At 46.6% G+C, this 12,697-nt stretch overlaps 1 protein-coding gene across 1 annotated transcript in view; it reads right to left on the bottom strand.

Moving 5' to 3' along the window:
* LOC126518596 (uncharacterized) overlaps nucleotides 1-12,697 on the bottom strand; it is a 79,437-nt gene that overhangs the window by 27,120 nt on the left and 39,620 nt on the right. The window contains exon 7 of the mRNA XM_055064938.2: nucleotides 4,117-4,173. Coding sequence (XP_054920913.1) covers nucleotides 4,117-4,173 — 57 coding nt within the window. The remainder of the gene's footprint in view (nucleotides 1-4,116; nucleotides 4,174-12,697) is intronic.

Here is a 12,697-nt window from a genome sequence, read left to right as displayed (position 1 = left end):
TAATATTGCAGTTTCTTTTGATGGCACTTGGCACACTCGGGGACATTTTTCTCACATTGGAGTGGCCACAGTGATAGAGCTTTTTTCAGGTTATGTTTTGGACTACGTTGTCCTTTCGAATTTCTGCCTTGGCTGTGAGCTTGGCTCTAAAACCAGAAACGCCAGATTATGCTCACTGGAAGTCGCAGCATTCACGCCAAAAGAACACGCCTTCCAAGGCAGGCCAGATGGAGGTGGAGGCAGCACTAATTTTATTTCAGCGCTCGCTTTCCCTTCATGGCCCGAGGTACACAACCATGCTCTCCAATGGTGACAGCAGATCATACAGTGCCATTGATGAAGCAAAAGTCTACGGCTTCATACCTGTGGAAAAGGAAGACTGCGCAAACCACGCATGGGAACGGCGCTGCGGAATATTGTGCAGAAGCAGAAAGGGGAAAATGGTGAGCGCATCAGTGGTAAGGGCCGCCTGACAGAAGACCTCATAAATAAGCTGACAAGTTATTATGGTTGGGCGCTCAAATCACATTCGGGAAATGTGGATGGGATGCACACAGCAGTGTGGGCTACATATTACCACGTAACCTCAACTGACGAGAAGCCCAACTATAGCTTTTGTGCCCACGGCCCTTATTCATGGTGCAAATATAATGCAGCAATTGCAAAGAACGAGCCCCCCCCCCCCCCCCCAAAAAAAAAGCAGATACAATCTGCCATATGCTGTAAGCAATGCACTGCGGCCAGTGTATGAGCGCCTCTCTGATAAGAAGCTCTTGCAGAGATGCCAGAGAGTGAAGACGCAAAATGCCAATGAATCGCTGCACTCGATCATTTGGAGCCTGGCGCCAAAAGAAAAGAATGCATCACTGTTTGCTGTTGAGGCTGCCGTGGCAGAAGCTGTTATGCGGTTTAACCTCGGAAGCCACCAGTCTAGCTCGCACATACTCAGTGAGCTGCACGTGCAACAAACTTGCACAGGCAGTAGGCGAGCATCCGAGAAAGACAGCCGCCGTGTGGCCAGCGCAGACAGAAAGCGCACATCATCGGCAGCATTCCAGGAAGCCGTCAAGAAGAGACGCAAAGAAAAGCCTGCTTCTGACTATTCTCCAGGAGTATTCTGATTCATTGTAGTGGTGAATTCTATAATTTTGTCCCATAAAAAGTATTTTTCACATTGCTAAATGTTTTTTGAGTTTTTCTCAGATCATGATTTTCGCACGCGCGAAGATTTGGGATGTGCACTGTGTCTCTGCTAGTTCTTCGATTTGCACGATTATTTTTTTTTCCTGAATGCTAAACAGTCAAAGAGTGCAAGAAAACTATAATATAGTATGCTAGTGCAATGCAACTTTTTCAAATCTTGCAAGAAGTAACAACAAAATTTTCTTCCAAAGTTGCTAATTCAAATTTTGATAACTTTGGCTAATATGTAGATAGAGATACAAAACTTTATATGTGCACTCTCCAAACATTCAAAAACATACCCAGTTAATTTTAGGTCTCTCAGTACAATAAATTTCTTGAAAGTCACATCCCAAATTTATAATACTAAAGATTGCGTAACTTTCTTTTCATTAAACACAGAAAAAAACTGATTACATATTTGCAATCAGCTCACTAAACTGAATATAAGCTGTAACTTTCAACTCTCTTGAGTTAATAACAATAAAGTTCTGCTCGTGCACCAGGTCCCCCTTAACCGAAATAGCGCGAGATCGCCCACTTACCTGTCAAAAACGTAACTCAGAGAGAGTGCGATGAAAGGGGAAAAAACATGCAGTATTTATTCACTTCGCATGACAAAAGTGCTATTTTTGTTTGAAGCCACGTCGGCCTAGCAGCGACGACAGCAGCCTCAAACTAACTGAAGCTGCAAGCCAGCTTTTCAGCCAGCCCCCTCTACTTGGCAAACACTCGATGGCAGATTCCTCATTGGAGTTACGTACTCTCCGTGCACACACGCGGTAGAGCTGCAGAAGTCGCGGGGCGCCTTTTTCATTGAGGGGTGCTGTTCTCGTCACGACGATTGCATTCACGAGGCTGACATAACGCGCAGCTTCTACCCATCGGGCCTGAATCGCCCTTGCTGTAGCTTTCCTTGTCGTCCTCATCACTGTCGGTAGTCGACACTTCGGCAACAACAGAGGCAACAATGGCGAAAAGTCAAACCTCGTAGCCGACATCTCTTTGCGGTCGCAGCAGCGCCGCCGAGCAACTTCTTCGCATTCCAAATGCCACACACCAAAGTCAACAGCAGATCCCTGTTGCGTGCCAGTGCTGACTTCTTCGTGTCACATTCGATAGCACGAACGATGTCTAATTTTTCTTCTATGCTGAGCACCCGGCGTCTTTTTTATTCGAGCTTTGGCATGACGCGGATCCTTGGTTGCACAATGCCACAACACTCTCTGACACGGTGCCGAAATGATGTTGATGTTGATGTGGCTTCACGAGCAAACACGCAGGGCATGTGGAGGCCGTTGTTCCGATCTCTGAGGCTTCTTGTTCTGCCGGGCCACCTGATGATGATAACGCACTGCCGTGTTTGCACGACAAAAAGTGGAAACGCTACGTGTTAACCGATACATACACAATAAGCTGGTACAGTTTATGCGGATACAAAACTAATTATGTTCAATGGCCGTTCAGTTGGGGATTCGACTTCACTTTTTAAACAAAACTACCATTTAAGTGGGTACGGTTTAATGAGGTGTTACTGTACTTTGTTTTAATAAGGCACATTCTTTCAAGCATGTAATTGCTACCATACATGAATGTCTTTCACCATCTGGTATCTGTTTCTACCACTGCATACTCTCGAAGGGTTAAAATAACAACATTACCCTGAAACAGTCAAAATTCTTGCGGGAGAACTCTCTGCACCATGGGCAGCACACTGCGATGGCCATTGCACTGCCACAGAAGGGCGAGAAGCCACCTAACAAGACGTGTCATTTTCCACATAATATGCTTGTAATACTATGGCATAATGCTGCAACCAGTCATATAATGAATTAAAAATATCTCTCCATAGCACAAAGGCACTATGGTGCAACTCCTTCCCCATTCGTTTCCAAAGAAAAAACTATGGAGGCACATAAGAAATTATTGTGTAAATGCGAGAGCATTACTTATCGGCGGGCGTGTTACTGAGTCAAGTCACTGTGTTGAGTGTTGCATATATGAGGTCGCAACAATGCAAGACGACAAACTGCATCTCAGCCGAGTTCTCATTGAGGTAGTGTTTCCCGCACATTGCATTGAGTGTTCTTTCTCGATGACACCACCTTACAGTACAATGACACCCCTTTGCCAAGCGATGACAGTACTTTTCCAGGCATAGTTCGTAGGTGAACTCCACCTCATACTCCGGGGGGATGTCATAGTCGTCGTGCGACGGGTACCTGAAGGTTGCATCTTATTCGCGTCACAGCCCCTGGGCTCCAGCATCTACGGGTCCAAGTTGATTGACAGCAGCATGGGTGCACATTGTCTTGCTGCAGCCGCTGAACCTTGCCATGCTCGCTCCACAGCCGCTCACTCTGCCTTTCGCGGGGGCTTGGTTGGTGAACTTTTTTCGCTGCTGTAGCTCACTTGGCATGTTTCGCTGCGTTGTGATGGTCTCATACTTCGTCGGCAGTGAACTGACACCTCTGGCTACGTTTTGCTGCCACGCATAATGACGTAGACGTGAGCAATTCAATTTCAAATGATGAAGACCCCATAGCGGTGGCGCAACTCCTGTGATGTGCCATCTAGTGAATTGCCCACCAGGCAGAGCGCAGCCGCGTGCGCTGTCTCAAAGATATTCAGCCCTGTTGCCTGTTGCAATGGTTAGCGCGCTCGCCTACAGAGCAGTAGCAGTGGGGCAGAAAATCGAATCCTCACCAAGGCCACTTTTTTTTTTTTTTAGTTAGCTGAAGATGACGTAATTTGTGAGCCGTTTTTCTACCACGGCTTTCTTATCACAGCAGGGTTGCAGAATGAGCCAAGTAATGCTTTCGCATTTTAAAAAAAACTTGCAGGTGACTAGAGAAAGCTAGCTTTTGGCTTTCACTCAAAATGTCCACTCCCAAGGTGCACAGCATTCGAGCAATAGACGTGAACAAGACTCACAGTAACTTATTGCTTGCTTGGAAGCTCTTGGATGCCCGAGGCTTTCGTCGTGTCCTCCTGAAATGTAGTGAGAGATTCAGCACAAAATTAAGGACTTCCCTAGAGATGCTACAGTTTTGGAAGCAGATAATTCCATGACTGAGATTCACTGCACAAACATTTTTAAACTCCATATCAAGGACAGGCTTACTCCATGCAAGGAATTTAGCCAGCAGGACATGTCAACGTGTTTTGCTCACAAGAAACCAGGAAGCAAACTCTTCGAAGCGCACCTCCATTAAAAAAACAAGCGCCAGGATGGTAAAATGCTCGCATGAATTCAAGATGATGGATTCGGATCAATATGACACTTGGAATATACTACAGCCAAGCAAGGTGACAAGATTCTCCCAGGTGTGCAGGCAGAGACAAACTCCAGGAGAGCCCCAAGTAAGCAGCATTGTGTCATGCCTTTGGTTCTGATACTACTACTCCGACAGATGTTAATACGATATATTAAGGTCAACGACCAATTGACTATACAGTACAACCTCGTTATATTAAGGTCAACAGCCAATCACTTACAATGTCCAATCTAACTATAACTAAATTGCAGCTAACACTAAAATACCTTGGTTATATCTAATATTATCCCTTATAAAAGTATGCATTTATATCAGCAAAAAGTGCAGTAAAACCTCATTAATTCCAAGTCATCGGGACCACAAAAAATCTTCGAATTATGCGAGTTTTCGAATTAACCGAACACACAAAAAATGTAACCCAGGCAAAAAATTTCGCTTCAGGAATTTGCTACCTTTATTCAGCGATCTTTGGATTACTTAAAGTAATCAGAGATGCTGGTTCGCCACGTCCTGTAGTTCAAGGCTCCAGGGGTTATGTTTTCTAGTTGGCCAACTACGTGCAGCATTTGAGAATTTCCACCGTGGTACTCAACAGAACTGCGGACAACGTTGAGCGATCCGATAACTTCCCCAAGAGCGGGTGCTCGGGAGGGCTCGCTAGCGTCGTCGCTGTCATCGCACATGCTCGCACCAGCAGCAGCTTCACTCTCCAAGTCTCAGTAGCACGTTTGTTGATCATTTTCAAAGTTTAGATACTGGGCGAAGCCGACTGCACCGGATTCGCTATCCTCTGCGCAGAGTGCATTGATGCGGTCGCAATACTCGGCTCCTCCTTCATCAAGTGCACAGGAATAGTCAGCATCAGCATAGACTGTGCTTTCCTTCGAAAAGCCAGTATGTTCAAAACATCGCATGGTCAAAGTGGGTTCCACTTGCTTCCATGCATACACAAGACATATGGCCCCGAGGAGGTCGATGGAGTACTCCTTGCCATTGTCGTAGCGAAGGAGCATGCGCTTGAGCAGGTGGTGGCTGTAAATCTTCCTCGTGTAGTGAATGACACCTTGGTCCATTGGCTGCGAGATCAACATGGTGTTCGGAAGAAGAAATACCATCTTGATAGCTTTCACGTGTGGGGTGTCACCATGCGCCAGGCAATTATCAACAATGAAGAGTACTTTCCTGCCTGTAGCCACGAACTTGCGGTCAAGCTGTGAAACGTAATCTTCAAGTATTGCGCCTGTGACCCAGGCTTTCTTGTTGTGCTGGTAGATAAGCTCATCCCTTGGCGGCAGCCGTGCATATTTGAAGCAGCGAGGCTTCCCACTCTTTCCAACTATGAGTAGATGCAGCTTGAGTTTACCGCACATGTTCGCGCTGAACAGAACGGTAATTTTTTTCCTTGCCCTGTTTTCGACCCTTGACCAGTGTCCTTCGCTGCGAACGTTTTTGTGGGCAGCATCTGGTAAAAAAGGAGTGCCTCGTCAAGGTTGTACACATCGTCTGCACTATACTCGCTACACAACGGAGCCAATGTGCGTTTCTTCCAGTCGTCGACTACGCTCTCGTTTGCGCTGCCGCTCTCACCATAGATGGCTACGAAGGTCAAATTACTGCGCTCTTTAAAACGGCTGGACCATCCATTGCTACACTTGAACTCTTCGTGCCCAAGTTGTAGGCCTTCTCCCGCAGTATCGTTCCATTGACGGGAAGGTGGGCTGCGTTTGCTTTCTGCAGCCAGCGAAGTAAAGCTGATTCCACATCTTGGTAGGTGGGATCCTGTACTCGCAACCGCTTCGAAGAATATGTCTTGCTGCAGGCCTCCAGTACCGTCGACTTGTGCTTCAATATTGTGGACAACGTCGAGGGGCACGCTGTGCCTTTCAGCCAACTCGGTCTCGGAACACGTGTTCTCACCCGCTTCTTGGATCAAGCAGAATTCTGCTACAGCGTTAAAGTCTCATACTTTGGCATTTTCGCTCAATGGCACTTCTGCACAGTTCAGGAAAAAAAAACGCCACGCTAGCTGCAACACCCCTTACCACCGCACACAAAGAAACAGCGCAGACCGGCATTGCAAGCACACACGTCGCCGCAGGCACGAAGAGAGAATGGGCGAGCGGCAGCCAGTGGCAGCGGCACGGAACACGTGCTGATGCTGCGACCACTGCGACTGCGAGGAGCGTGCAGAGTGGGGGACGAGAGCACGTGACAAAATCTGGTATGCCCGCTGCGTTGCAGTGAAGCACGTCTTCTCTGCAGGCGTGCATTTCAGCGGGGCGTACCGTGTACAGATTTTTGTGCTAGCAGTACTACGGGTCAGGCGCTTCGTCTATAAATAATCGCGATTGCTATGCGGCAGCGTCTCGCAGCTCCGAATGGCCGTCGTTTCGTCGTGTTTGCGGTAAAATGGGGATCGGGAACTGCCACATAGTACCCCGAATCTTCGAATTAACCGGGTTGGCCTAGGCCGCCAGTTCAAATTATCCGGTCAAATTTACATTGGAAAATACGGGACCACAGAAAACCTTCGAATTATCCGGGATATCGAATTAATGAGGTTTTACAGTAGTTTGCGACTGGATCCACGAAAAAGAAGCACAATGCCATATATTGGCACCATAAGTCAATGACTGCTATTGCTAGTTGCTCTGAGAAATGTGTCAGTGGCAAAGAAATATTCTCTTAGCTGTAACTAATATTGCAATAGATCTTGTATCTCCAGTTCTATGGTAGGCCATCCACCTTGGATGCGGCAGATACAGTAGAATCTCAATTATATGAATCACTCAGAACAGTACAAAAATTTTTATCACCTGCAATTCGCATCACCTGAAAACGTAAAAAAATCGATATGATCCTGTTACATATAATTACTCGACACCGACATTTGCCACTGAGAACAAGAAATGACTCGATATAGTTACCCTTCTAGTTTACAGGTGAATACGTTCCCGCAAAACACGATCTTTCGGCACCAATGGCCAGTAAATCGCCAAACTGCGATCGCACGATACATTTTCTGGTTGCTAGGTCCCGTGTAAACAAGGGAAGCACGATCAAGAACAGCAGCCGCTTCCCTGCACACTCTGCTGCCCTTCTCACGTGAAAACGCCAGTGTGCACTTAGTTTCTCTTACTACACCAGCAAATCTTCTCCAGGGTCATCACACAAAGTATTCACAGCTATTGCCGCCAATCCTATTGCAACAAGCATCTTGACCCATCTGCTTCACAACCATTTCCATGGCTGCTTGAAGTGTACTGCACGCTTTTAAGAGACTCAAAAGCGCAGGCAGCGTCACCTTTCACTTTGCCGGCATCATATTCCGGCGTTGCCCATCAGCTCAATTTAATTTCAGCTTCCCGTCACCGTCTTAAAACACTACACAATTGCAAAATGACAATGTGCGCCTTGGGTCGTTTGGGCTTCACCAGCTCAACATGGGTTGGCATCTCATGCTGCAGCGATTCGTGCTGAGCAAGCACATCAAAACTTCCTGCTAAAGTGCCCTGCTCGGAGAAGCTGATGACACAGGACGAATTTCAGGAGCGCTAACGTAAGCTAGCCGAAGCCACAAGAATGGTGAGTCTCGGGCCGCTCGTGCACTGCCCAGCTCAGTGCACGTCGGTGCCTTGTGCTGCAACACTTGAAATTTAGCACATTGTAAGCCAATGGACCGGGACTTTTGAAAAATTCATATCCCGAAATCGAGTGATTGCATCACAGATTCTACTGCACTTGGTTCAAATCCCGGTGCTGCCAGAAAGCCACCAGCTTTTCTAATGGGTAGATATGTCCCCCAGGCCTGGTGTTCAGCTACTTGTGGAGGATTGCACTTTTGAAAAGGCACCCTATAGGGATTTCTAGGTGTGGTCTATGTGTGCACCTTGTTCAACGAAAGACTGCCCTGGTGCATCTGCTGCAGCTGTAGGAGGCAGACTAGAGCTGCCACCTGGTGCCTACTGGTAAAATACGTGCAGATGTGCTCCCAGCCTGGTGTTCAGCCATTACAGGACCTCAACACTTGGAAAGGGGTGTTTCTCCACACAGCCTGACAAAATCCCCACCTGTATTCACACAAAGGACAAATACCTCGCTTCGCAACAGGGAGTGCACATCACGTGACAATGTGATGCCTTTTCAGGGCCAAAGGGCTGACCTAGACATTGCCAGGGGATTGGAGACATTTTGCTGAGCTGGTGCAAAATCTCCCCTTTTGCCAGCGGACATAGCAGAGATCTTCCCGACTAGTCTAGCAACTTATCTCGCCACACTTACTGGGAGTACAGAGGGGACCGCTGCTTAGCGGGTGCCTGGCGGTCTTGTCCACTATGCAGTGATTGTTTTCCAGTGGCACGAACGCCTGCTGTTGACACTCGGTGAGGAAGCATCTCTGTTTTATGGTGCAGCTCTTCGGCACCCATTCCTGGGCCAGCATCCCTCGGCAAACTGTACCCATGCCACTGCTCGTGCATTTGTCTTCTACCACAGCTGGCTTGTAGGCGTCCCTTGGCGTAACTGCACGGATGTGCTCATACCACTGCTCGCACGGTCATTGTTATCGTCTTCTTCCACAGCTGGCTCCGATGCCACCAGCATTCCCATACTCCCCCTCCCTCTGCCAGTCGGTGCGGTGATTTTAGTCTCAAATTCTTTGCCTCAATATATTGCGAAATTAAAACATGTAATGAGCTGCACTCAAATTTTGCATCAAGGAGTATCGTAACCATCGGACAACTTTTTTTTCTTCATCCCACTCACCACAGCAGGTCCCATATGCCCACGTGTACACTTGGTCTTCAGAGTACACGCCAACATAACCATCTACCAAGATTGACATCCCCACACAGTCTGTGTGAGTGAGAGAACAGTACAAAGCATCATGATGGCTCCTGACGTCATATTCTCCGCATCAACGGCTTCCCCATGTGAATATCGCTTAATAGGTACTTTGGGTTGCTGCATGGAAAATTACTGCCATGGAAGTGGCCCAGACCCTACAATGACAGGCTTGTGTTATGTCCTGAGGGTTCGACGAGATTTGCATGGCACAGGTGCCTTTCCCAGGACCGTTAACCCCTATAGAAAAAAGTGCCGGGCCGAGGGACACCTATGCCTATTTGGATGACCGGTGGGTAACCAGCGGCAGCACGGTTTTGAACCCACATCCTCCATCTATGTTGACAACCACAAGTGCCAGCACCTCTTGACCAGCACCTCTTGTCAGCATTTGTAGGATGTAGTTGTCAATAGATTACAGTTGCCAACCATCTTTCAGACTCGGCAGGTCACCGTAAGTCATTCAAAACATTTGAGCAGCCAAGAGAAATTAATTTAAGGAAAAAACAATTTTGTTGTATTTTACTTTACTAGTATCCAGAAGTGTCAGTTGCACACTTTTCTCTGCTGGTCAAGCGTAATAAAGTATTTTGTAACCACAAATTTCATGTTCACTTCACATGCAGTGTCATAGGCATCAGCAACAGTTCATAAATTCAGTCCAAAGCTCGTGGAAACACACTACGTTATCACAGACTGCCAGAATTTTAGGTACACTTACAAACTTCCTCATAGCTGTCAGCTGCAGACCTATCTCTGACAAAGCACCATCAGATGAAAGCCTGCATGCATGAATTTCAGCTTCCTTCATGTTGACAATGTTTGGCTATTAGGCCTAGCAGTTAAACATGTTCAGGAAGCTGAGGAATTGCTTTGCCATGAGAACTTACAATTATACTCCCAATGCTGAACACAGATTATGCCTAAAAATCAAACAGACCTCCAATCAAAGTTTTGATTGCTCTAAACATTGACCACACAGAGCATGCTGTAGTCGCATGGCTAAATTTGAATAATGAAGTGCGCCCGAAAGATTGGGATCAACAAGATGGCAAGTGTATCGGTGAAGGTTGCAGATATCATCATCATCATCATCATCAGCCTGATTACGCCCACTGCAGGGCAAAGGCCTCTCCCATACTTCTCCAACTACCCCGGTCATGTACTAATTGTGGCCATGTTGACCCTCCAAACTTCCTAATCTCATCTGCCCACCTAACTTTCTGTCGCCCCCTGCTACGCTTCCCTTCCCTCGGAATCCAGTCCGTAACCCTTAATGACCATCGGTTATCTTCCCTCCTCATTACATGTCCTGCCCATGCCCATTTCTTTTTCTTGATTTCAACTAAGATGTCATTAACGCGCGTTTGTTCCCTCACCCAATCTGCTCTTTTCTTATCCCTTAACGTTACACCTATCATTTTTCTTTCCATAGCTCGTTGCGTCGTCCTCAATTTAAGTAGAACCCTTTTCGTAAGCCTCCAGGTTTCTGCCCCGTACGTGAGTACTGGTAAGACACAGCTGTTATACACTTTTCTCTTGAGGGATAATGGCAACCTGCTGTTCATGATCTGCGAATGCCTGCCAAACGCACCCCAGCCCATTCTTATTCTTCTGATTATTTCACTCTCATGATCTGGATCAGCAGTCACTACCTGTCCTAAGTAGATGTATTCTCTTACCACTTCCAGTGCCTCGCTACCTATCGTAAACTGCTGTTCCCTTCCGAGACTGTTAAACATTACTTTAGTTTTCTGCAGATTCATTTTTAGTCCCACCCTTCTGCTCTGCCTCTCCAGATCAGTGAGCATGCATTGCAGTTGGTCCCCTGAGTTACTAAGCAAGGCAATATCATCAGCGAAGCGCAAGTTACTAAGGTATTCTCCATTTACTCTTATCCCCAATTCTTCCCAATCCAGGTCTCTGAATACCTCCTGTAAACACGCTGTGAATAGCATTGGAGAGATCGTATCTCCCTGCCTGACGCCTTTCTTTATCGGGATTTTGTTGCTTTCTTTATGGAGGAGTACAGTGGCTGTGGAGCCGCTATAGATATCTTTCAGTATTTTTACATACGGCTCGTCTACACCCTGATTCCGCAATGCCTCCATGACTGCTGAGGTTTCGACTGAATCAAACGCTTTCTCGTAATCAATGAAAGCTATATATAATGGTTGGTTATATTCCGCACATTTCTCTATCACCTGATTGATAGTGTGAATATGATCTATTGTTGAGTAGCCTTTACGGAATCCTGCCTGGTCCTTTGGTTGACAGAAGTCTAAGGTGTTCCGGATTCTATTTGCAATTACCTTAGTAAATACTTTGTAGGCAACGGACAGTAAGCTGATCGGTCTATAATTTTTCAAGTCTTTGGCGTCGCCTTTCTTATGGATTAGGATTATGTTAGCGTTCTTCCAAGATTCCGGTACGCTCGAGGTCTTGAGGCATTGCGTATAGAGGCTGGCCAGTTTTTCTAGAACAATCTGCCCACCATCCTTCAGCAAATCTGCTGTTACCTGATCCTCCCCAGCTGCCTTCCCCCTTTGCATAGCTCCCAAGGCTTTCTTTACTTCTTCCGGCGTTACTTCTGGGATATCGAATTCCTCTAGATTATTCTCTCTTCCATTATCATCGTGGGTGCCACTCATACTGTATAAATCTCTATAGAACTCCTCAGCCACTTGAACTATCTCATCCATATTAGTAATGATATTGCCGGCTTTGTCTCTTAGCGCATACATCTGATTCTTGCCAATTCCTAGTTTCTTCTTCACTGCTTTTAGGCTTCCTCCGTTCCTGAGAGCTTGTTCAATTCTATCCATGTTATGCTTCCTTATGTCAGCTGTCTTACGCTTGTTGATTAACTTCGAAAGTTCTGCCAGTTCTATTCTAGCTGTAGGGTTAGAGGCTTTCATACATTGGCGTTTCTTGATCAGATCTTTCGTCTCCTGCGATAGCTTACTGGTATCCTGTCTAACGGAGTTACCACCGACTTCTATTGCACACTCCTTAATGATGCCCACAAGATTGTCGTTCATTGCTTCAACACTAAGATCCTCTTCGTGGCTTAAAGCCGAATACCTGTTCTGTAGCTTGATCTGGAATTCCTCTATTTTCCCTCTTAGCGCTAACTCATTGATCGGCTTCTTATGTACCAGTTTCCTCCGTTCCCTCCTCAGGTCTAGGCTAATTCGAGTTCTTACCATCCTGTGGTCACTGCAGCGCACCTTACCGAGCACGTCCACATCTTGTATGATGCCAGGGTTAGCGCAGAGTATGAAATCTATTTCATTTCTAGTCTCGCCGTTCGGGCTCCTCCATGTCCACTTTCGGTTATTCCGCTTGCGGAAGAAGGTATTCATTATCCTCATATTATTCTGTTCTGCAAACTC

The sequence above is a fragment of the Dermacentor andersoni genome, chromosome 1 (assembly GCF_023375885.2).
Source record: "Dermacentor andersoni chromosome 1, qqDerAnde1_hic_scaffold, whole genome shotgun sequence".
In the NCBI taxonomy this organism is placed as follows: Eukaryota; Metazoa; Arthropoda; class Arachnida; order Ixodida; family Ixodidae; genus Dermacentor; species Dermacentor andersoni.
The sequence above is the reverse complement of the archived record's forward strand: the minus strand, read 5'-3'. Positions and strand labels throughout refer to the sequence as shown.